The sequence below is a fragment of the Lycorma delicatula genome, chromosome 9, assembly GCF_047948215.1.
Source record: "Lycorma delicatula isolate Av1 chromosome 9, ASM4794821v1, whole genome shotgun sequence".
NCBI classification, from domain to species: domain Eukaryota; kingdom Metazoa; phylum Arthropoda; class Insecta; order Hemiptera; family Fulgoridae; genus Lycorma; species Lycorma delicatula.
This window is the reverse complement of record NC_134463.1, coordinates 80,449,506-80,477,171: the sequence shown is the minus strand read 5'-3', so window position 1 is coordinate 80,477,171 and position 27,666 is coordinate 80,449,506. Positions and strand designations below refer to the sequence as shown.

At 31.8% G+C, this 27,666-nt stretch overlaps 1 protein-coding gene across 3 annotated transcripts in view; it reads left to right on the top strand.

Annotated features, from left to right (window-relative positions):
- The window catches only part of zip (myosin heavy chain 10), a 253,994-nt gene that overhangs the window by 117,151 nt on the left and 109,177 nt on the right, over positions 1-27,666 (top strand). For all 3 annotated transcript variants that reach the window (XM_075374571.1, XM_075374570.1, XM_075374569.1), the window contains exon 3: positions 7,973-8,103. In XM_075374571.1, coding sequence (XP_075230686.1) covers positions 7,973-8,103 — 131 coding nt within the window. The remainder of the gene's footprint in view (positions 1-7,972; positions 8,104-27,666) is intronic.

Genomic DNA, 27,666 nt, shown 5'->3' with positions numbered 1-27,666 from the left:
TCATTAATCTTATTAAATAATGTTAGTGGTAATTCTGTATATATAATTTTCTATTAAATGAGAATGGTTTTACATTTATTGTATTCGTGTAACTTTGCTGCTGGACGAAAATTAAAATCTTACTTATAGGTGTATGAATACATTGCTCAAATGGCTTCTTATCCAATGATTCCAGTTAGCTGTTATTTAAAGCCACAGTGTTTCCTCTATTAGATTTACAGATAATAACCAGAACGTTTCCCATAAAAGTGGATTGCCACCCATACCAATGGACTCTGTGACCAGTGATTGATATCCTGATAAAGCGGTACATTGTAAAATATTATCAATGGTGTTCATATTGACTAGTATTACCTATGTTTGTTATATACCAGGTTTGTCATTTAATTATCTGACATGAGATTCTGTCATCTAGACAAGCTTTGGTTGGTGAGGTAAGGAAAAAAATGGTTACAGCATAGGTTCAGTTGTTACATGAAGAAATTATATGCTCCTTTGTTTACAAAACAGTATGTATTTTATCATTTTAGTCTGTCTCTAACATTATCTGGTAATGAGCAAATAAAAATTGCTGGTGATCATAATTGAATAATTATCGAGTTTCTTTGATTTACATGGTTCCCATAGGCAAAAAATATTAATTCGGTCAAGAAAAACATTTCAGAGAATTGCATTTTCAGAGGTGGCTTTTCCAGTAACAAATCTCTTTTTGTGCACAATTTTCACGAAGAGATAATTTATCGACGAAAGGTTTTTAATACTCACTGCAGTGAGAAGCTCTAGAAGATGATAGATATGACGAATGTCTAGTAGAAAAAAATTCTCAAGAAGAACAGAATCGAGCCCTGAAAAGGAAAATGCAAGCAGAAATTAAAAAAATGGAAGAAAAAAGGAAAAAGTTAGAGAGTTACAACCTTGCAGAAGAAGAACAGATAGCCGCCAAAATTAGACTTTTAAGTGAAAACCATTAGAAACCTAAAGATATTGAAGAAAAGTCTCCTTGTATTTTATACGTACATATGTAATGAGATCTCGTAATATTATTTTTATTTTTTGGTGTTAGAATAATAATGACAAAATATTTTTCGAGTAAATGTTAATAACTTTGTTTTCTGTACAAAATAAGGTATTCTGTTGTAGTTTTCTTACCTGTATTACTTTTGGTCACAGTGATTTTAGTTTTCCTGTAAGTTGTGATTATACGTTTATTCTTTGTTAAATTGAAATCTGTGTTTCTTAGCATTTTTATCCAAATCAAGTTATTAAGCATCGTTTTTTGTTTACTTTGCAAAATAATGAAGGCTAGTTTCTGTGAAATTTTTTTAAGCGATCTTAGGTGCAAGCCAATTATTTTTAAAGATAGTTTTACTCGGCCCCGCAGTAGAGTGCCGTTAAATTCAAAGGGAGCCTCCCCACCCACCGGGTGTAAATCCGGCACGGCATTCGGGCCCCGCCCGGTTGGATCTTTTGCGCCCGCCTCAAATCCCCAGAAGGGGGTAACCGAACCCGACCACGTTGTTCCCAAATCAGACGGCTGGTCTCGATCTTTTCAATTCCCTCTCCTACTTTTCTCCGAGTCCCCACCCGATCATCGAAACCGGCACACCTCGTCATGCCGGCCCTCACGGGTGGGGCTGTCCACCACACTCTTATCTAATAACCTCTTATTCTACCCTTAATTTCCTTCCCATCAAGAACTGTGAATACAACCTTATCCACACTTCTCCAGTTGAACTCAAAGTCAAACTCAAGAGTCCAACATATATGTGATTACGTCCTTAGGCCTGAGCCCCATCAATGCCAGATTAACGTCTCTCAGATGCCCATTCTGGACAGTGTAAAAGCGTATGTTCGCCCGTATCCTCCGACGGGCAGAACATGGATCTCAGAGTATCTCGTCTTACAGTTCTGTAAAGAAAAGATTGAAAATTTTCACGGCCAGTAAAAATTTGCGAAAGCCAAAAGTTCACTTCACCGTGTCTTCTATCACACCGTGGTTCTGAGTCTGGGATCAGTTACCTGGTCCACTCTGACACTTTACCTGACCTCCATCTAGAGTTCCAGGCTGCCCGAGTAACTTGTAGAGCCTCTAGCTTACTCAGACCGTTGAACCTATTTGCCCGTTCTTGCACCAATAAGTCGTCTATAGGCGACGTTGAGGCTAATATACACACTGTGTCATACGACGACATGCGGAATGCTGATATTACTCGTATTAATAAACGTCTATGTATTCGTTGCAGTCTCAGTCCGTGTTACTTGTAGTTACCGCGATGTTCATTTTTATGCAAGAAACTTATTAAATATTGTTTTTTATACGTGGCATTGTAATTTACTGAAATAATTTATCATAAAAAATAGCCTAATTTTAAATGTATATTGTTAAAAAAAATGATTAAAAAAAATAAACAGTATTAATAACTAATAAAAAAAGGTGTGAGTTCGGCAGCTTTGGGGATTGTGAAGACTGCAAAAAAATTTTATATATTTTGCAGAGTAAACGGCAGTAGCATAACACAATAAAGTCAGGGAATGTTTACAAAAATGGTTAGTAAAAGTCAAGAAAAATAAATCTTAAATTTTGGTGGAAACCCTGCTTTATAGCATCATTCGAAGAAAAAAACCCTGGTACAACTAAGCTAAAATATTTCAACGAAAAAATTAGAATAAAAAAACAACATATTTCATTTCCCAGTTGAACCAGCAGAAATCTATCCTACTATTCTAGGTAAAACTTTATTTTTGTAACTATGCTATGTGTATACAATTGGTACTCGACTCTGATTTTCATGAAATTTTGAATATAACTTATTTAGGACCTAGGTTATTCGTCACAATTGAAATTATTAAAAATTTCTTTCAGCACTGAACAAACGTAATATTCATTATTTTTGGAATGAATAATTTGTATTACAAATATAAAAATTGGAGGTGTCTCTAATTATATATATTTACCATAACCATATACTGAGAAAAGTGGAATTTTTAAACTAACATGATTTTGATAAACTTGGAAGTTGTCAAACTTTCAGTCTCCCTCTAATGGAAACAGTTTTTAAATGAGTAGTTGATCAATTTTAATCGAGTTAACTAAAGCAGAGGTTCTCATTTCAGTTTTGTTGATATATTGAAGATTTATTTTTTACCAATTGTGACGATTTTAATTGTTTTTTAATGTATTTATTTTATTATAGTGGAAGTTTTTGTAGTGGTTCCGTAGTATTTTTTGCAAATAATTTTAAGTAAGAAATTTTTAAACATAAAATTACTGGTCTGCAGTGACAATTGGTTGAAAAAATCCTTTATTTGGTTAATATTGTACTGTTAAATTTTATATTTAAAATATTTTTACGCGGAAATTTAAAAAATAATAATGAAATTTTTAATTAAAAATAACGTTCCCGTATTTCAGAGTTTGCTTTGAATAATCATATTTCCTATTTATTGTTTTTTTTTGTAAACCTGTTAATTTAAAAAAAAAAAAACAACTTTTTTCAATTATCGCTAGGTTTTCTATCAATAATTAAAAAATTCATTTGATCTCACTGAAACTTATTTTTTATGAACTTATTCCCTTTTAACTCTGTTTTGTACCTGCAGGAATCTCGTCGGGTGATTCAGCTTCGTTACGAGATTTATGTATTATTGTCTAGGTTTAACTTGGTGTCATTACTTTTATCTGTCTACGTTACGATATTTTTTTTATGGAACAAAGTATCGTTTGTTAGAATTCTTAAATGATTTTTTTCCCGATGAAACATTTTAACGTTTCTTTTTGATAAATAGTTTAAAAGAATATAAAGAGGCTTCTTAGTATTCGTGGTAATCTGGATTCATAAATTTTAATTCGTTTTTATTTATTTATTTTTTTTTAACAAGCGATAAAAAGTTATATAACGTCTTTTATAAAGCATGGCATGTCTAATAGTTAATATTGATGACGGGTAAAGTAAAAATAATGTACATCCTGTAGTTGGTTATCATTACACATTTGTCATCCATTTATGTTTTTAGATTAAGGTTAGATGTATTTTACTATTATGAAGGATGTGTTTAGGGAGTTTCTTCTTTTTATTTTGCTTTATCAGCGTAAAAATGATGTATTATACAAATAAAACTTCTAATACAGTTTGTGATAAAAGCTTCATTTTTTTTTTTATTATTATGTAAATTTTCTTTTTCTTTTTTACTGTTGGTTTATTCCTGTCTTCCACGGAGTTTGTTATTATTATTTGCCTTTCATTTTGTCTTAACATTTAAATCAAATATTGACGTCAGGTTTTATGTAATTTATTCGATGATATACCGTGAATGTTATTTGCATAAATAACGAATAATTAGCGGAAATAATTTCAAAATGTAATTTTCAATTATTCACTTATTCAAATAAAAAAAATATATTTAATCACAGAGTGTTTCAGGAAGTTTCTGCCATCTACTGATGAAAAAAGACCGTATTTGATGTACATGCTTACGTATAATGGCTTCAGCGAAAGATATTTTAGGGGAAAAGTACCGTCATATTAGGAAAATAATGATTAGGAAAGTATGCTCAGGGAAGAAAAATTGAGATTAAGAACAATCACAGTTGAAACAACAGAAAGAGAGGTTTTCCAAAAAAAAAGAAACTTTTGGAATATGGAGCTATTTAGCTTCATTTTAGTTTGCCATTTGTGAGTTCTGATCTCCTCAACAACCTTTTAACAGCTTTTACTATTAGGGTTTTCAAAGACATAACCTTCTGCGTTTTTCTTAGACTATGCTCATGTTTTCCCCTAAAGAGCTAAAACTAGATTTGGTTGAAGGATTTCGTCTCTAACTTCTCTCAGTTTACTAAGTTAGAAAGGATTACGTTCTTACTTAGCAACTTCCATTTTTTTTTATTATCCATATCCTCCAAATCATTATCTCTTTAGTTTACAATTTATGTCTTAGCGAAGTTGATTTGCTTTTGCCACAAGTGGGTTTTTTTTGTTAGGGCTGTTTCCTTACATCATTTCTCACCCGATTTTTAAAGCAGTCTTTGCAAATCCTCATTTACAAAGATATGAGAACCGCGTGATATGCAGCACGTATGGGTGTTAGTACTCGACGCTTACTACACCTTTTTAATTTTATCGCATCTATTTATCCACCCCCCCCCCCCGTTCAAATATCTTGCGTGGCGAATCAACCCTATTAATTTTAATTTTGGCCTTACCGTACACAATAAAAAATCAACAGCTCCTTTTGTCTTTTAGCTAACGTTTTACCAATTTCTGTCCAAAGATAAACCCAGACGTAGTAGTATACACGGATAGATAGAAACAGAATGATACCGTTGGATGCGCATTTGTTGTTAATGACAGAACCTATATATGTGTGTGGTCTACCTAGTACGACAAGTGTCTCTACTGCTGAACTATACGCTATCAATAAAGCTTTGAATATCATTACCCCAAAATACCGTCATAGGTTTATTTTTAGCGACTCGCGTAGTAGTGCATTCCAAGCATTAGAAGATTTTTTTATTATAGATATCCTACCGTCATAGAAATCTATAATGCAATTGCTGCATTATAGATTAGTGATTAGCAGTTGCTGCATTATAATACAAGTGAGTTTTTGCTGGGTCCCTAGCCATGTGAGAATTCCGGTTAACGAACCAGCAGATTTTGCAGCTAAAGACCCATATATTACACCGACCTTCACCACTCTTGTTACTATTTCCGACTTTATTAATTGTGTAAAACACGTTCTTCGAGCAAAATGGCAAGGTGACTGGACTGCTACAGTGGATAATAAACTCCAACACATCAAAGACACTGTTTTGTCATGGGATTCGTCATATAGAAAAATTCGCCGGGAGGAAGTGGTCCTTTGCCGATTGAAAGTAGGACATCCACAGCCATTCACGAGTATCTGATGTCAGCAGAAAACGCATCACTATGTGTTCGATGGGACTGCACTTGACTGTGCACCACACCCTTGTAGATTACATATGTTCAAATCAACTGATTTGAAACTCGAGAGTTCCAGCGTTCAAGTCCTAGTAAAGTGTGTTATTTTTATACCGATTTGAATACGAGATCGTGGATACCGGTGTTCTTTGGTGGTTGGGTTGCAGTTAACCACACATCTCAGGAATGGTCGAACTGAGACTATACAAGACTACACTTCATTTACACTCGTACATATCATCCTCATTCATCCTCTGAAGTATTATCTGAACGTTAATTACCGGAGGCTAAACAGGAAAAAGAAAGATTGTATATGTTATGCGGCCTTACCTTGTTAATTTAAATTGCCCAGAAACATTCGCCGAATCCCGGACAGTGATAAAGAAGTTTTAGACAGTTTATATTTCTACGATGTATTAATTTTTTTCATAAAATTAATATTGTTTTTTTTATGTCAATCATTTTTTATTCTATTTTTGTTTATTCCTGTATATATTTTATTTTGGTGTCGGAATATTTTTTTAGTGTATTTTTTTTCTTATAATTGTTAGGGTTTTTTGCACTTTATCTTTCTGTTATCCGATAAGGGGCCCTTTACACCACTCCCGAACTTGTTAAATTCTGTTTTTTTTTTTTTTAAGATTTCGACTATGAAATTAGTTTTAAGTAACCTTTTGGTGATATTTTATCTTTGTTATTAGTTGTAAGTTTGTTTTTTTTATTTTAGTTTTTTTGTTCCGGCGGACGATAACACGAAAGCGTTTTTTTGCCTTCCAAAAGGAAAACAAGGAATTTCATATACGCTTACAATAATGCTCCATTTATAATGTAGTTTTGCCTACGGTAACTTTAATAGGTCTCTCTTTTCCTGTTTAGCCTCCGGTAACTACCGTTAAGATAATTCTTCAGAGGATGAATGAGGATGATATGTAATGAGTGTAAATGAAGTGTAGTCTTGTACATTCTCAGTTCGACCATTCCTGAGATGTGTGGTTAATTGAAACCCAACCACCAAAGAACACCGGTATCCACGATCTAGTATTCAAATCCGTGTAAAAATATCTGGCTTTACTAGGACTTGAACGCTGGAACTCTCGACTTCCAAATCAGCTGATTTGGGAAGACGCGTTCATCACTAGAACAACCCGGTGGGTTAACTTTAATAGGTCTACCTACTGTAAACGTCACAAGTGCATAATTAAGCCGATGTACGCAAAATTGTGTGTGCCGCTCCCACGGATAAAAATATCCCGATGTCCAAAGAATTGTGGATTAAATGAATACTCACTGCCTGGAGCGGCCCTGAGCACTCCTTTGGATTGGGTTATTTTATTTTTGTCTAGATCATGATTTCTAGATGATTTAGGTCTGGTTACATCATCGTCCCTTGATCACCATACACCCATTTCGGTTTCTACAGAATCGGTCTTTGGAGAACTTGGTTTCTGCTTGCTTAGATATCGGTGTGGTTCGATAAGGTCGTCTCCTGTCTATGTACGGATTCTTTTTTCCTTATTCGATGCCCGGATACAAACAGGAAACTAAAGGATTTATCGGGTAAAGTAGCACCTCCTGCCTGATACTCTCTATAGAATTTGTCTTGTCTTGAGAAAAAGTTTCTGTAAACTGAATTTGTTTCAACTAGAATGACAGCGAAGTACCGTCCTATAAGGTTAATGTTGTGGTCACCCTAGACGGTGTGTTTAATGATAATATTATATCTTGAGTGTCTGAACTGAAATATTTCTTTGCGGTTTTTATACAATCCAAGCAGCATCAACATCAAATTAAGGCGTAAATTAATAATTTAGTAGTGTTTTTTTCATTTATTTTTAAATTTGAAAAATGTTGCTTTGATGCTGTGGTAATACATTAATAATAGTAATAACATAAGTAAGGTGTGCCCTGTAAAATTAATTCATCACGTACATTCAGAACCCTTACAAAGGAAAACAGTTACTTAACTCGATTTAAACATTCAGTTTAACTGGTTTATCTACTTTTGTTTACCGCTATATTTTTTTCTCTTTCAGATCGTGAAGATCAAAGTATTTTATGTACTGGTGAATCCGGAGCTGGTAAGACTGAAAATACTAAAAAAGTTATTCAATATTTAGCGTACGTTGCTGCATCGAAACCGAAAAGCTCTGCGGCACCTCATACGGTAAGATAAATTCTTCATACTACTTTAACAGAATGTGTGTGACCTATAAATTATTTTGATAAGTTATCTCTTTTGTTAAATAAATAATTTAAAAATAATAATAATAATAGCTTAACTTTTCTTTTCTCTTTATTTCTTGTTTTATTTTTACATCTATATATTTCTTCTTTTATTTATATATTTTTTTCTTCTACCTTTAAATTTCCTTACAGTTCCTCTGCCAGTAATTCTTAATTAATTTCACTATTTAATGAAACCTTTGGTCGGGTATATTTTAATTATTAACTTTAATTTAATGGATAAAATTTTGCGCCAAAAATTTACGTATCGTTAATGTAAAACAAAAATCATATAAAATTACAACAATTTTCTGGAATCTTGTCCAATTAATGGATTTAATCGTGCTGTGCATGCGATTTAAATAATCGTATTACGGTATGAAATATTCAAACTAGTAATGATATTCAGTTGTTTTTAAAACAAATTATATTAATCAAATTACGCGTGCTATTAAAATCGCTTTCATGTATCTAGTGAATGTATAATTAAGCGAGAATAGATTTAGATACGAACCAATAGTTAAGTTTTAGCATACTTATATTAGATGAGGAAGAAAGTTGTAAAATTAAAATATTTGATGTACCTGAAGTGAATTATTTTTTTATAGATTAAATTTGTAAAAAAAATACAGTATTTAGCAAATATAAGAATTATAAAAATGGTCACAGTAAAAACCGGAAAAAAGTCGATTCAAATCGTCGAATTTTTCGGGAACAATGAAAAAAAATTAAGATCGTAGTAAAACCAAAAATAAAATTGTGTTTGTCGTGGAGGTTTAATTTATTTGAAATATATTTGAAAGTGTTCGGAAAGTGGGGGTTTAATTATAGTCCAAATTCTATTGAAATTCAGTACTTAAATCATACTGCACATACCAACAAAAAAAAAGTGTTAATTAATTTAATTTTTACCGATATTATGAATCGAATTAAACCTCAAATCATCGTCAAATATAATAACATGAGACTATAGTCGAGTATGTTATAAAAACCACTTTTGATATTTAATCTGAAAGCGTTGTTGCCAGTTCTCATACTTCGGAAATGTCGGTAGACATATGACGATTCTTCATTCAACATAGCAAATAACGACGGTATCTATAAAAAAAAAGCTAAATAATAAGCCGATTAATAATTCTTTCACTTCAAATTTTCGTCACGCGCTTATTTATGGAACACGAGGTATTTATCTTATTTATTGCATCCCCAGTTAATCAATTTATAATAATGACTTCAATGATTGAAAATTCTGATTAATGATAGTATGATAATTACTAATGATAAGAAATGTGTGTGTTGGTTTACTACAGAAAGCAGACGCATATTCGTATGCGACGCTGAGAGATGCCTTTTGTCGGGATTCTGAAGATGATTTCCGGTAAAGCCCAAAAGGGTTAGGTAAGGATGGGGTGGCGTGGCAACCGAAACTGCCACATGGAGAGTGTCTTCTCCTACGGGATTCAGGATGTCTCGCATTCTCTCTGTGGAAAAATTTACAAAATAATCGATGCTATCGTTGCTCCAAGATATCTCGGCTATAGTATAACTCTATCTTTGCAAAGATGTAATGGAAAACCAAAATTGTTTGCTAGAAATTTGTATAGTTAACACTAGTCTTGAACTAGGAGCCATCCATGCTGAATCAATCGGAGTTTTTTCTTAAACGTAAATTTCATCTGGTCTTGGCATCTCTTGAAAACCGTGGCTGTTCGTTGTTACAGCATCATGAACCAAGTAAACTACTTTGTATGACAGACAGATAGTTCTTATATCGGTGAAAAAGACTGTTCATAGTACAGCAAAATAACTAAACGGTACACGACATAGCAGGTCGGTACTCAAGATAAAAGTTGTAAAACTCATCGGTGGTTTGACAGTTCGCATAATCAATACTAAAAGTGCTCAGCCACTGAGGAACTAAGAAAAGAGAATTCTTTTCTTTTTGAACCTTTAAGTAGGAGCCTCCCTAATGAAGTATCGTGTGGAGAAGCAGAAATAAAGGGTTGACTCGAGAAAAGTGGGGTGCTATCAAGTAACGTCACTTACGTTATTTATCTTTGCCCCCTTCCGTAGCTGATCGGTGAGTAGGGTAACGAAGAGCCAAAACATTTCATTCCCGTCACAGTTTGTGTTGACTTTCGGATATTATCGGATGAACTCGGTGGAGATTTACGTAGTTTTTGCACAACTTATGGTACGAGGACTACTCTCCTCGTTTTCTAGTGAGAGTGCTTTTTTCATTTTTGTTTTACGTTTGCAAAAAATGTTTTACCAATTAAACAATGACGAAGGAATCTTTTTATCGACTAAATTTTAGAAAATTGTCCTGTACTGTTTGGTATATCTAAAACAGTCTTGATTTTTATTATTTTTACTATAGTTATGGAGTGTCCATATAGAGAGATAAGCCTTTATTAAACGTCACTACATGAGAGTATAAAAAAAAGAGTGCTTCATTTTTAAAAATAAATGCACGCAAGGCTTTATCGTAACGTATAGTTCAACAACTTCTCATTATTGCTATATTTTTACATTCATTCTTGTATCTTTATGGTGTTTTTCTTCCTTTCTTAAACGAGTTCATTTATAACAGATACATTCGCGTGCCTATGTCGTGTATGTTTCTTTATTTTATTTGTAGTTATTTATTATATACCGGTTCAGGTTTTATGGATATTGTGTATCGATATTGATATAAAGAATGACGTAGTTGTCGGTATTAATGGAATTTGTATATCGTGACAAATAAATTTTCTTCAGCTTTGTTATTTTATCTGTTGTACCGGATAAGTATGTGTTTGATTATGAATATTTGTTTTGTTATATGTATTTTATTATACATTTTTTTACATTAAAATAGCGCTATTAAAATAATATTTTATATTTTTTCATTAATGATTTATTATTAGATTAGCCATTTTAAGACGTTTACCCTCCCGGTTTTTGACTGACAATACAGTAATTATTAATTGTACTTTTATTTCGGTATTTATAATTATACATAAGCTCCTTAGCTCCAATTTAAACTTGTACAGCGATTAAATTAAAAACTGCCCCCAAAACAATTTTGTAAACAGAGAGGCGTCCCCATCCAGCTTTGCACGTATACTTAATAAAACTTACCTCAATGTTAACAAAGAAGGCAAACATCTAGCCAAAGCTCGCAAGAACACAACCCTAAATAAACAGTAGTAATAAGGTAATATGATTGGACGATCTAGAAATATTTTGCGGACAGTGTAAGAGAGGAGACTTATTCGTCTCTATATCATGTTCACACAAATGAGGTAACCAATTCAACCCAGCGGAATGATTTACGGCTCTTTCCAGTTAACCTTCAACCCTTTCAAAATTCCTGGGGAGTATTTTTAATGAAGAGTGGTGGAGAGTATATTACTGTTAAATGATTAAGCATTAAATAGCGCAAATATATACTAAAATTAATGGCATCTTAGGATGCTAAAGCCACCGGGGAACGTACGCAAGGTTTTAGGAATATTCCCGAAATTATTTTGCGTATTTGGAAATATGTAAACTAATTAATGAAACAAGTACCAAACCTCAAAGGAATGAATTCGCTCGATATTTTATTTACGTTGTTTTGTTAAAGCCTACAAATTGCAAAATTAAAATCTAATTAAATTGTAAAAGATTTTAAAATTTTATTGTTCTTTCCTTACACAGTTAATTATAACTTTTTTAAGCGTTTTAAGTAATTGCCGTTAACGAATAAAAAAACAATTTTAAATTATAAAACCAGACACTGATGATGATCAGTCTCTCATCTTTGGAGATGGGGCAGATGTTTAAACGATTGCGTTTTATTCGCGTATGAGATTATCATAGCGAGTCAATGTGTCATAGGAGTAGTTTCGAAGTTGCGTGAGATCACCAGGAAGTACAGCATTCAGGAAGATCGGAAAGTTTAAAATCCGGTGGTCAGGACGGGCATCACGATTAACACAACTCATCAAAACTTCTGGTGTTTTCTTGTTGTTTGATTTAAACATCACTGCGTTCAATAAGCTGTTGTATTTTAATAGTATGTTATCATCCTATGACAGCGTATACCGCAAAGAGATGCGGGTCATAAATTTTCTTGACCTTTTAAAGCAGTTCAAAAAATATTCATCTGTTCTGTCTCGCACACTTTGAATAACTTTTCTTTCTTTTCCTGCTTAGCCACCGGTAATTATCTTTCAGATAATACTTCAAAGGATGGTTGAGAATGATGTGTATGAGTGTAAATGAAATGTAGTCTTATACTGTCTCAGTTCGACCGTTCCTGAGATGTGTGGTTAATTGAAACCCAACCACTAAAGAACACCGGTATCTACGATCTAGTAGTTCAAATCCGTTATAAAATAACTACCTTTACTTGGAGTTGAACGCTGGAACTCTCGACTTCCAAATCAGCTGATTTAGGAAGACGCGTTCACCACTAGACCAACCCGCTGGGTTACAGGTCGAATAATTACTTGAAGATTATTTTCGATCCCCCCAAATTGGCTCGTTGTGAAAAATACATATCCCACAATCAAATAAAACATTATTTCAATTCTAAAGTTCACAGATTCTGCGAAACCATTGAACCTAAAATTTCTCCACTTTTTTAGTGGAAGTATGAAGACGCATTTCTTTTTCATCAATACTGAGACCCGGAATCGGCCGAGACTCATAGGATTTATCCTTCATTCTCGAATAATTCGTCAAACTGTTTCCAGATGCCAAATTGCTTTTGTAGTGGATTGGTAAGGCTACGCGCATAGGCGTAAATTTTGGATTGTCTAATATAATTCACAGTCTTTTTACTTGGTTGTTTACATACCGGCCGAGAGGGATACCTATTAGCTTTCATTCCGAAATCATTTACGGTACTGGTGTATATAAGTGGACCTTTCTAAATTCTGCTCGAAACTGGCGCTGAACAATCGTTATGGACATTAGTGTTATGACACCTTCTATGTATACCTTCTCGTGTTGTCTCGGAGCCATCTTTGCTACTACTGCCACCTACTGAGAAATCGTGACAACTATTTGTGCGTAATCTCTTTTGCGGTTATTTGGAAAGTTGTTATCTAATTTTACGTGTTAAGTTACAGTTTAATATTTCTTTCATAATTTTTATATAATAGTCTTTTAAAACGCTTTACGAGCTTACGAATAAAAAGGTATATAAAATTTACAGCGGGGAAAAAATAAAATATACATATTTGTACTAGAGTTGTAGAAGGCATATTATTTCGGTCGTTGCAAATCTGTAGTGAAGTCTTTTTACAGGTTTGTTCTAATAAATTAGGTTCAGGGGCGCGACTGTTTATGTCAGATGAATATTAATTATATATTGCCGGTCGTGTAACCTTAATGTTTGTTCTACTATCGTTACCACCCCTATATTTGGTATTTAAATGTGTACACTGTATGTATAAATAGTTTTAATTTGTTGTAACGGTTACAGAATTATTCTTGCCTTATTTCTCTTTCTTATCGTTTTCTCTTTTTTTTCTTTGACTTAATTTTATCTTAGGGCATAACAGCTGCATTTACTTGTTGAATAATGAATTTTCAATTAACTTGTTCGAACGCTTTTTTCTCGTTTTGATTCCGTTGTAAAAATTGTACTGTATTTTTTTGTTGTGTTAAATAGAAGTCGATGTAATTGTTTTATATTAAATTACTATGTTTCAATTTCATTATTATAAGATTGTATTTTAGTAGTCATAATTGCCGTTTACTGAAACTGAATTAATTTAATTCCATATTAGGTCCATCTTATCTTTTTCTTATTTATCTCGTTGTCCGTTGCTGTAGGCCTACGTTTTATGTTATAGTCTATTTTAAATGATTTATTACATTAACTTGTTTTCATATCTTGTTATTTTTCTTCCAGTGGTATTAAAGTAAACTTGTTGTAGTCTAATCCATTATTACATACGTAGATATATTAAAAAATGTTTAATAAATATAAATAAAATTTATGTATATATATATATTTTTTTTTTTTTTTTTATTTACGTAAAGTTGTAATTAATATAGAATTACAAAATTATCATTAATTTTCAGATCGGTTGTTAATCTTAAATTATCTTGTAAATGTCGAAAAATAGCTAGTTAGAGATTAAATAAAATTTTAGTCTTAAATAAGCCCTTATTTCCAGTTACACAATCGTTGGGGGGGATTATTTTTCCTTATTAAATTAATAGTGAGAAGAAAAAGTACGCAGAACTGATTATTGTTGATACGAGATTAATATAAAGTGCGAATAAACAAGCGTATGTACGGTTCGTTTCACTTAACATTGAAACCGATATAAATAAATGTTCTATTCGGTTAGTGGCCGGCTTTTCTTTCAACTCAATAAATACTTAGCCCGGAACAATCCGCTGTTACTAAATGGTAGTAGGTGTCCCGTTTGAAATGCCCTATTTTTATTTAATTATATCTCCCAAAATATTGTACGTATCGACATGTAACAAAAATTAAAGCCTATCCTTTCAAGTTATAGCAAAAAATCACATCACTTCCACATTTGCCCCACTTGTCAGACGAAGAATATGCAGCCTATAGGCGATTTCTTGCCATGTTCGTTAAAGCATTTCTAGTGTGATATAGTTGAAACGGCATTCCAATCACTCTCACACAGCTTCTGGGTGTTTGCTACTTTGTCTAATATTGTCTTTTTGACATAACCCCCAGAAGAAGAAGAAGTTCAGAGGGGGGGGGGGTATGTCTGGCTATCTGGGTGGCCATACATTTAGTTCACAAAATAAAATAAAAAATCTTAACGTGGACACTACATGACTTCCTTGTACGTCTATTAAATTATACACATTTTTTTCCTGCATTTCATTTAAACTTATTTCATTTGAAAGTGAGATACGATCCTCCAATTCTTTAATAAAGTAGACAGTTACACAATTACGTTGTGGAGGACACCAGATTGCATCACATTTTTTTTGTGGTGTCCGTATCAGTATTTTTTTTATTAGTTTATATATTAAATTTTGTTTCACGTCGCTCAACTAGTTATGTGGTGTAAGCGAGAACGTGTCATATTCGTAACCATGAACACATCGGTTGGAATCCGACTTCGACTTCATATATTATTAACCTCTGTAAAAAGCTTTGGATTTAAATGAAAAGTAAATAAAATTTTATTTCACTAAATAACTTCTGATTTTTTTTTTTTGTTAAATTATTTATTGCAAAACCTGTTTAAAATCAGAGGTGAATAATTATTAATAAGTCAATATATGTAAATAAAAAAATAATATATATATATATGAAGTGGGATCCGAACCGGATGTGCCTTCCCCTTGTAAGATCCAAATATTTCATTAAATAAAAGTTTCGTTTGACTATAACTCTGAAACCAATGAAAATAAGTACCACTTATGATATACCGTTGAAAATATCTCATTTAGAGCTTATTAATTGCAGTTTAGAAAAAATCCAATTTTTTTGTTTAATTTGGGCTTTTTTTTGGACACTTTGGTTCAGTCGATTGCAATCAAAAGGATAGGCACACAACTAGATGTTACAACAGTCCTAAATCCAAAATTTCAACATCCTACGGCTAATAATTTTTGAGTTATGCAAGATAGACGTCACGCCGAAACTAGTCAAAAAATGGATATTTCCGTTAAAATTTGAAAAACGAAATTTTTCGCGATCACAATACTTCTTTTACTTCGTACAAGAAAGTAATAATTAACGGCAAAGATAAAAATAATTTTTTTTTTTCTTTTTAAACATCATAAATTATTAATAGAAATAAAGGTTTCTAGTTTTAATATATAGCCAGATATCATTTAATATTCCGTTCCCTTAAAGGTCTCGTGCATGGACAGGTCCCCGATCTCTTGAATAGTTTTTTTCAAAACTTGTGAGTAGTAAATTTAATATTAGATTAGTAATTTTATCCAGATAATCTAACAGTGGGCTTTGGAAAATTTAAATATAACGGTGATCGAAATGAAAAACTTAAAATTCTTGAAATGAGTTAATTTTTTCCGATTTGTAATTTCTATTCCTTTTCATATATATATTGGTGATTCATACACAACATAGTTTAATAATAATTGTTTTTTGAATACATTTTTTATAATTTATATTTTGAGGAATGCATTTTCACGACCGTTTTAACTTTAATAATGTTCTCGTTAGCAGAAGTCAATTTACAATGCCTACATTATTTATTTGTAGTGCATGCATTACGCGATACAAAGGTACTTGAATGTATCTGCGTATTATTGCTATAGTATATTTTAAGATGTGTTATTTTTGTAGTTTACAGCTTTTCCTTAGATCTTTATTAAAAGTTTTCATCGTACTTTAAAACAGTACGGGCAGTCATTGCTTGTGTTTCGCAGACGACAAATGTGAATGGTTGTTCACCGCAAACAAAGAATTCGTAAAATAATATTAGCGTAAAAAAATACACATCAATATTAACCGAATTCCGTCATAAATTTATCTAAAAAATATTTTATTATTTAAAATTTTTGTAAAGGATGTATTAAAAATTTTAAATACATTGTTTTAATAATGGAGGGCAATATTAATTTGTGTGTTTAATTAAAATAAATTTCCGTAAAACAAAATTTTAAAAGAGATATCACATTAGTAGTTTTTTGACGAGTGATCTTTAAATACTGTCAGTTCGGATTGGATGTAAATAACTTCTGAATAGTCAGCTTAGTTCTGGTTTATTAAAAAGTCACGTTAACCTAATATTATTAATAACCCTATTATTGAAAAGTAAATTCGAGCGGTATACGGCTTCATTTGTATCTGTAAACTGCGTCTGAATAATTCCAAATTAGATGGACGACTCTGGTGAGTTGTACGTAGGTTGTTATATCGTTGTATGCTGCCTACACCTAGTTTATTTAAATGTCCCTTAAAACTCAGTTATAATAATAAGTGTTAAATATTTATTTTTAATTAATTATACTATTTTCTATTCCATTTTTATAAGTAGATACAGTTCGAATAATTCTAAATAACATACGTGAGTTTCATGGATGATCTTGCAAACGCAGTGGATTAAAAATAATTTAGAATAAGAATTTAATTGAGTTTTTCTAATAACTTAAATAATAAAAAATAAGTAATTGTTTTGTTAACGTCAGAGCTAAGTTTTTCAGATTCTCCACATTGGTAATCGACATTTCTCGATTTGTATTTTAACATCTAATCTTTATGTAATTTTTCTAATTTTTCGGAAAAAAATAATAAAACCGTAAAACTATTTTTCTGCTTGCTTTATTAGAAGAACCGAGTTATTTTCGAAAGTATCTGCTACAAATTTCAGGTTCATGAGTTCAAGGAGACCCGATCCCCGAAGTCCGAAATATTAAATATGAATTGTGTTGAATTCATCTTAGATTTTGCCTATTAGTCATTAGTTTTACGTTAAAATAAGTTGCAAAACATACAGTTCATGTAATTTTTAGAATTGGTTTAACTAAGGTGAATAAAAAAATTATAGTTTTAATATTTATTTTTTTTATACGTAAAGGATCTGGGGGAAGTGATATTTAAATAAAATAATTAGCATAACTAAATGAGGATTTCGATTGTTAAATCGTCATCATCAGTATTTGTGATGGAATTAATAGAAAAAGGTGTAAAAATAGAATCGCAAAAAGGATATATTTTTAAATTACCAACAAACGTGTATCAAGACATAAAAAGAACGTCTTGATATATTAAAAAAATATTAATTGTGTTTATAAAATTAACAAACAATTGAAAGTTAAATTAAAACAATTTCTAAATGATTAGCCCAAGCATAACGCAAAAGTTTGATTTCATAATGAATCTACTATAAAAAAAACCCTTACTTGGTTTGGTCCACCGTTTAACAAAAGTTTTCTTCAGTCTCGTAAATATTTTATCTTTCAGACTTCAAAAAGTAAAGTTTTTAACGTTCACTTGATATATTAATATATCTTACTTTTTTAAGATAAAAAATAAATCATGAGGGATTTACCGCTCTCTTGAAATTTTATCGCATTCATTTTATTATGAATTTAAGGAGCCGGAAATTTTGTATGCAGTATTTATTATTTTTTACAACGAAACATGAAGTTTCGGAACACCTAAAATTAGTAGTATAAGTGCGTCACTCATTTTTTTTTCAAGGTTTTCCCCTCCGAATTTAATTCATTACAGTACATATTAAAATTATTTTGTGTCAATTTACAAATTTTCATTAAGGAAAACATATTTATCTGAGGTTTTCTTCCTCCTCTCCATCTAGATACATTAAATCTGTACAGTAAATGAAATTACATTTGCAAAAACAAAAAAAAAGGAAAATCCCCTTACATCAAATTATGTTTACATGCAGGATGTATCACGAAGTTCTCCCGGGACTTTTTTTAATCTATTCTACTCGTGAAAAATAATGGAAAACGTTCATAAATATATGTACTAAAATGCTTCGTTTGCGAGTTACGGCTAACGAAAGATTTCGCTCGGATTTCAGCTACCCTGGTGAAATGAAGTATTGAAATTTTTAGGATATTTAATTAAGGAGCAAAACTAGTGATTTCTTATGGTTTTTTTTACCTGAAAAATCAGATAGAATAGGTCCCCGAACCGTATCTGCAGTAGTTTTTGAGAAATCCGGGGTGAAAACCAATAAATTGGATTAAAAAATTCCTGTTTTTTATGTTTTGACGTACAATTACTTTGTTAAATGGGTAATAAACACGTAAAATTTTTAAATAAAATTTGTACAGAATTTAATTTTGAACAAAATGGAGTAAGGTAAGTTGAATAAAATAAAGAAAAGTTAGACAAATTTGGATGTTATTTAGAAACAGTTCAATAGATCAAAATGCATTATGGGTACCAGATTCTTGGCACGCTTTTGTTGCTCTTTTTAGTTCTTCAGGGTTGGCCTTAAAGTTGCTGTATTGATAATGCGGACAATTAATTTCTCACTAGCCGTAACTCGCAAATTGAGCATTATATTAGGACATGTGTTTCTATGAATTTTGTCTGTTATTTTCACCAATAGCATATGTTATGAAAGTACCAAGAGAACTTCGTGATACACCTGTATATATATATATATATATATATATATAAAATATAAAAATGGTTCTGTCTCGTACATAGCAAGTTTTTTTTTTTAATTTCTGTGAGTGTGGAATCTTGGAGGGGTTAATCTTAATGATTATTGAATTTGTGGATATACTTCATTTACTTAACTAGTATAATAATGTTAATTGGCAATTATGTAGAAAAATTCATAAGAGGAATATTAACTTGTATTTCCTTCCTTTAACGTACACCACCAGATTTCATTATAGCAGTGGATATTAATTTTGATGGTTATTTTGGTAAGGTAAACAGTCAATTAAGATAAACGGTCGTTATCTTAATTGTTATTTAATTTGAAATATTATTCTTTAATAATTAGATAGAGAAAGCTACGAAGAAGTCATGATTCGTTAATCGTTAAATCCGCGATAGTAGGGCGTCATATGTGTAAAATATGTAAAAACAGGTATTTCTGTTTTACTAAGATTTTTTTTACAATTATATTCATCATACTTCAGTCTGTTTTAAAAATTGTTCCCCCAAATTAGTGGAATACTTGCATAGAAGAAGGGCAAATTCATACTACTTACCGGTTTTACTATTCTCAGTTTTTCCGCATGTAAAGGACCTGATGTAATAAAGATACTAGATAAAACTTATTTTCAGAGTAATAATGTCCACTCGTTTTACATCCAACCTCTTAGGTGCGTACGTTTCAGATTAGTTTCGTTGTTTTATTGTATTTATCGTAGTTTGTGATGCTTATACGACATTAAAATACAAGTATTGTTTTCCGTAAACGTATTGATGTTCTCGTACAGCCAGGCTATGCGGTAAACAAATTAAAGGTATTATCAATTGAAATGGAATCTATTATTAAATAAAGCTTTGGTATGATCGTGTTCCCTGATAAGTCTAGAACGTGATGTTTGTTATTCTTGAAAATGGTAATGCAATGTTCACGAGTGATTTTATTACCACGTAAGATCGCTTATTCGGTTGACACCTGTCAGCATATATTATTAATTCTGTACGTTTCATCGAGAAAAATAACTGTTGTTGGCCAAAGATAACTCGGCCACGATTTTGCCTCATTCTCCACGTTTGATATCACAGTCATAAAAAAATGTTTTAGTTTAACTTTATTTCTCGGATCTTGGGAACTGTTTGACCGTAAATTATGAAATTTGCTCTCTCTTCGATTCGATTTTTGAAGAAAAAATCTATTAAGATGTGTAAACTAAATTTAGAAGATTGTCAGATTTAACCGTAAAGTTATTTATAAAGTTATACCTTTGGATCAAAAACTTTTTATTTCCACAATTTGAAAAAAAAGAAGTGTTTTAACTAATAGTCCATTTTTGTTTCGTTTGTAATGTTTTTAACTGATGATATTTTAGGTCAATGAACCTAAAATACATTGTACTTGAAGTTTTTAAAATCTTTATAGACATTTCTAAAAATCAATCCTTTTTTAATAGAGTTCGTACGGGTAGAAATAATTTTCAATTTATATGACTAGAATTGTTGTTTGCCTTTTAATCGACTACGTACCTCATACCATTGCAAAAACGTTTAAGCTTTGGTACGATGTAGATTGAACAATGATAGAAGCTTTGTTCAAAATCGATTTCTGTATCGTACAAATATATTTGCACGAAACAATTGGGACGTCTACTTTACCTGATTATTCGTTAAATATCCCATATAATACAATATAATGATTTATTATAGTGAATTTAATATTTAGTTTAAACATGTTTCATGTTATTGTTTATATATTTTGTACCGAGTAACTCGACCATTATAATTTATGAATTATATATAAATAATTAAAATTATTTATTTATTTTTAAATAATTATGAAGTACAATTTTACAGTTATACAGAATATAATATTGAAGGTTAAATGTTACGGTCTATACGTAAAAGCAATGTTACAGTATTGCAACATTTCACATACTCTGTACTTAAGATTAAATTGCATTAAATGTATTATATGATATATATGTCATTGTGTTGGGTACATTATGTACGATGCAGTTATATATTTTAAAAATGAATTCACATTTTACGCGCATAATTTTTTGTTTCTTTCATTATAATTCCGTATACGATCATAAAATATCGCTTATTCTTTTTCCTTCTTTGTCCTTGTTTTGATTTAAAAAAAAATCATAAACACAGATTATTTTTGTAGTTAGGTCATGAACATTCATTGTGAATTCGTCATTCATTATGAAACATTATTTATAGCAGTTTTTTAAACGCCAATTTCGAAGTCGAGAGTTCTAAGGTTCAATTCCTAGTAAAGGCAGTTAGTTTTACACGGATTTGAATATTAGATCGTGGATACCGGTATTCTTTGGTGGTTGAGTTTCATTTAACCACACGTCTCAAGAATCGTCAACCTGAGACTGTACAAGACTACACTTAATTTACATTCATGCATTTATCCTCATTCATTTTCTGAAGTAATACCCTACGGTGGTTCTTTTAAACAGTTAAAGAGTGTACCCGTGGTCAGAATATAGAAATTTAATTCAAATTTTAAATGTATAATTTTTTTTTATGCGTAAATCTAACCTTAAAAAAAAGGCGGGATCCATTGAAATTTTAATACTTCTTCGAATTTTTAAAATTGTTTCTGTAATGAAATTTTTCCGCTAAAACCTATCATCAGCCTCTCATTGACGAAAAAAGCTCAATAGGAAGGAGCAAACTCGTTAAAAAAATTACCCAAAGTATTTCTTGAAGATGGTATCAAAAACGTCTTTCTTTAATTTCTTTTTCTTTGCTAATATTTTTTCTAATCATGATCTTTAATTAGCATAAAAATCTTGTGCAAGAGAGCCCGAAATGTTTTGTTGGAAATTTTTTAATATATTTCGAAGAAAAAAATACTATAATCTTTGTTTACCAGTTTGGGTAGAACCAGTGGGGGCTCGTTTCTAAAATTTGTGGGGGTGCTGCTCCAGAAAATTTTTTTCTGGGCTTTTTCAAGGCCATGGTTAAAGTTTTCTGTAAAATAAAAAACCGTAAAAAATGAATCAAATAGAATAGCTGGAAGCAGGATAATAATCTAATTCTACACTTTATCATTTTCAAGAATTTGGTACACGGTTTTTAAAGCACATTGTGCTTAAAAATTATTTTTTACTAATTATATTCTCTTTCGCCCTTCCAGCGTGTTTTTTTGACAAATTTGGCAATCAAAGAGCCCTTGCTTTCCGCCATCTTCTGATCACTACTGAAAAAATAAAACCGCTTTCATATTCCTTCCACCGACTAAACTAGAAAAGGGAACGAACAAGGAACGTTCCATACACACGCCGAATGAAAAAAATCTACCTTCCACCATCACGCCAGGTTGGCACTGCGGGAGCGACAGTGCTCTCGCTCTCTCTCCTTCACATCGTCGTGTGCAGCTTCTTATTTGCGCATGCGCACAATAACCAAACACCAAGCCGCTGGTACTGTGAATCGCACAGTTCCATACAAACAGTTTTGTGTTTTTTCATAAACTGGGGGATGGCTACCGATATTAAGCTTAAAGTGTAAATAGGGGTGCTGCAGTTTCACAGTGCCTGTACGCATGCCGCCACTGGATAGAACTTTAAAAGTTTGACTTATTTTTAAAAAAGGTTGATTTAAATAATTTATCTGAGAAAAAAAATTGTGAACTTTTTAATATGATTTTAATTTTTGTAAGCATCCCTTTTGATGTATATGAGTAACTGCAATATTATTATAAAGAGAATTTCAATCAAAAAATCAGGTCATGTAAAATGTTTCGTCAAATGTAAATAAATGTGTACTTAATTATTAATTTTAGGTAACCGCATCTAAAATTATTAATTGGAATATAAAATAAATATTGTACTTAATTACTCTGAATGCCGTGTAATATTACGTTTCTAAGTCGTGATGATTCTGGGATAGCCGTTTGGGGTTGTACAAAATATACCGTTGACTCATGCGACGTGTGTGTGTGTGTGTGTGTGTGTGTGTGTGTGTGTGTGTGTGTGTGTGTGTGTGTGTGTGTGTGTGTGTGTGTGTGTGTGTGTGTGTGTGTGTGTGTGTGTGTGTGTGTGTGTGTGGTATAAAACATGAGTTGAGTGCTAAGTCAACATGAGTCATCTGCCAAACCAAGGTGATAGGTACATTAGTGTATAATAATTATATACGTTTATTTTATTAGAAAAAGAAATTCAATGTTGTTATTTTAGTTGTAAAAGGAATACAGTGTTTTTGTATGTTAATAGGTGTTAAATTTATTACAGTAAACAAGCTGTTGATAATACATGGACTTTTTCCCTATAAAAAATAACCTTTTGGTAATACGTTTTGTAAATTCAAAGAAAGAGCTATGGTAGACTGTTATTAAAATAAAATCGTAAGTGAAACTCCGTCAAAAAAAAAATAAAGATGCGCATTTCAATTGTTGAACGATTATCTTCCGTAAAATCAAATATTCCAGAGGATTTATTGCCGCATAATATTATAAAACGTGAATATATTTTACTTTTGCAATGTATTTATTTACAAACTAGAAAAATTAGCCAGAATAAAGTACTTAAAATAGCATTTTGGGGGTGGGTAAGCGGTTTCAGTTTTTATCTGTTTATTTTAATTTTTACACCTCAATCATTACATTCCCAAGCAGAAAATGACGAAAAAATTTGTTTCTACTAGAAAAAAATTGAGCTCCATAAAAAAATTATCGTATTTTTTTCAGTATCGGTTACCGTATGTAAGCCAGACCTAAACTCATGTACTCTAGTTTGTCTTGAGATGCAGAGTATTTTTTTCTTAATTCCAGTACATCTCCGGCTGATAATTACATTAATCGAAATTCTTATTTAGTTTTACATTTTTTATTTATTATTTTTTTTAATCTGTTTTTTGTTTTTTTTTTTTGTTTTATGTAGAAAACAACGTTCTCTTTTTTATTTCATCAACAGTTTAGTATACCTCTCTTTATACATTTACTGAATAAATTTCAATTCTCGTTTACGCTGTAATTTTCTAATTACATTGTGTATTATGGACAATTTTTCTGCAAATATATTTCATTTTTTGCTATTTATATTTTGGATTTCATTCCTAAGCCAATATTATAGTTAAATCAAACGTATAATGTTGTCTATTTGTTATTATTTTCGGGACGATAACTTGTAAAGTTGTTCATTTATTTTCTTAAAACTTTGTTTTCGCCCAGGGGCGTCTACTTTAACAGTCTTAGTAGCTCTTCCTCGTGCTTGCTGGAATTGTAATTTAATCAAATAGACCGTACATGCTAGAAAGTACTACTATTTTACTGTCAAGATTATTTAGTGGGATAGTGGTCAGTACCTTACCGATTAATAAAATAAATTTCTGGTTAAAAAACCTGTTGAATAGATAAATACCAAAGGATTAAGTATACTTAGAGCACTCGTTGATGCAATAGTAATATTGTTATTTTAATTCAGTATCATCATGCCCGAAGGAGTATTGTATCCTGCGGTTAATGGCATTTGTTATTAAAAATTAATTAAAATTTATAGTCCTTATAAAAATCTATTTTGAATAACACGGCTCTAGGGCGTACATGCATGCATACATTGATCTCATCTCCTTATCTGTCTTCTCCATTGTAATACATTAATTAAAAAAAATTATCGATCGTTTCGGATAAGTAGGTTAGATATTTCAAATAAAATAATTTATTATCGATGTATCTCGTTATGTATAATCACACATATTTGTACTGCTTCATCGATGCGTGTTATTTCTATCTTTATTGTAATATTGCATTGTACAATTAAAAAAAATTGCTCCCTGTACGTTTATTTCAATATAATAATTTTATATTGTTATTCGATCTTACTTTATTTAGGCCTGTATCATTGATACGGATAATAATTAAAAATCTACAGACTACAGCCTATAAAATATTTTATCTAATGAAGAATGATGTTTTATAAAAACAATAGGCCTACGCTGTGCAATATTTCGAACAGGTGTTGTGTTACAATGTGGTATAATCTGATACACTATGGTATTCGAATTAGTCATTGTAATCGAGTTGTTTTGTTTTCTGCTTCGTAATTTTTTTTCTTTTGTAAATATTATACAGATGCGTTATTTATTTTTATGTTAAACAAGTTGTTATTGTTATATATTTCGCTGTTTTCCGCAAATTATAATTTAAATTTTATTACGTTTTTTTAATATACCGTGTGCTTAAAATGTATTATTTATTAAAATTTGCTTACATTGATAAATTATACGTGAAATAAAAGAACAACAAACAGTTTTTCCTATAAATGTTCAGTATGAGGACCGTTCGTCACACTGCATAGATCCAGTCTATAGGATAGTTCATCCCATACTTTGGTCAGCAAGTCTGGAGTAATTGATGCGACAGCAGCTTCAGTCGGGTAGGTCAGATGGTAACGGTGGCACATACACTAGATCCTTTATAAACCACCAAAGAAAAAAAATCGCACGGGGTCAGATCGGGTGAACGTGGAGGCCACGGCAAACAAGTCCTGTCATCTGACCGATCCAGCGGTCGGGGAAAATTTCATTCAACCGATCACGGTTGCCAGTGAGGAAGCGCACCATCTTGTTGCCAAATAAACTTTGTGGTTCGTATTGCAGTTGAGAAAAGAGCCACAGTTGCAGAATATCAAGATAATTCTTTTCAGATACACATGCTTCCGCGAAAAAGAACGGCCCGTAAAGTTGCCGTAGGGATACGGCACAAAAACTTCAGTTTCGGAGAGTCTCGTTGACACTGTAATTTTTTGTGAAAATTTTTTGATACCCAGATACGCACGTTCTAGTGTTTACTTTTCCATTAACGTGAAATGTTGATTCGTCACTGAATACGACACTATAATGAAAGTCTTTATAGTCACGGTGCATCATTTCATTTGCGAGGCTAGCACGCAAAACATAATCTTCAGGCTTTAGAGCTTGTTAACAGCTGGAAAATACGGACGCGCTTGTAAACGTTTCCTTAAAACCCTACACACAGACGTCACTGAAATTTCTAATTCGCGGCTAGCCTTCTTAACGGATTTCCTAGAACTACACACAAAAGACTCTCTTACACGTTCAACATTGTTTTTGGACACATTCGGTCGTCCTGTATTCTTTACAAATACAGCCAGCGATTTGATTGTACCATCTATGAATGTTATTGACACTCGGGGGTGGGGGGGGGGATCAAAACGAAACTTCAAACGGAAAGCACGTTGAACGATAATTCCAGATTCACACTTTGCAAACTGTAAAACACCTAACGTTTCCTGTTAGGGGGGATGGCCATCTTTGCTACCAGCGCTTTCAAGCGGAAGTTACCGAAAACAGTTTATGAGCTTGCGCACAGCTATACTGCTTGAGTATCTATTTCATTTCATGTATAATATCAACGTACGTGAAATTTGAGATATATTACATAGCTTTAAAACCCCGATATTCATTTTGAAACACACGGTATTTGCAGACAGCTTTTGATCGGTTTTTATTCGTTCGATTTACTCTCCTTATATTTTTCCCAATTGGAAAATTCATCAATCGTAGGATATTTCAGAATTGTGACATCACTTTTGTCCAAGAATATAATTTTCTGGTCAGTTCTACCTACAAATTCTTTCTGGTTTAGTCAGTTCAGTTGTATTCCCATTTATTAGGATAGATTATTAATTTATTTCTCAAATAAGAATCGGAAGCCATATATGTAAGCCATTGATGAAAGCGTGTAAGAAAATTGCCTTTAAAAAATTGAAATCTCCCAATATCATTATACCGACAAATCCAACCAGCATTTAGAAAAAAATTCTCCCGTAACTCGTGGTTTTTCGTTTTTTATGTGACGTCATTCCAGTGAGGATCGTTTATAATATGTACTGCTGTCTGACAATTTTGTGCGCGTTTTCACGGATAATTTTTGCGATCTACTTAACAAATTCAGCCATACATCAGCTGTTTATCAACCGTTTTTAAAGCAACTCATTTTGTTCACAATTATTTTATTTATTAAAACATATTTAGATAAAACTAATATTTTCAAAGCCGATAATATTGAAAAATCTTGAATTTTTATCATTTTGATATTTCAAAAAGAGAATAACACAATACAGGACTGATGGAAAGTCAAACGATGGTAGGGGATTTGTCTACGTAAACCTTTTTGTTTATTTTAATGTCCTGAATCGGTTCTCACAACCTTCTACAATCTGAGTATGTAAGGAGAAGGGGAATTGTGGTCCAAAATGTTGAATGAGTTAAAGGAAGCGCCAAACATAATTGAATTTTTTAAAAAGAACGAATTGTTTTTCCCCAACTATTAAATGCTCTGCTGATATTGCTTTCACAGCCCTGCACAACTAGTACTACCTAGCATTCGTTTAGCTCCCTTCTTCGAATTAAAATATGACTAAGAAATATTGA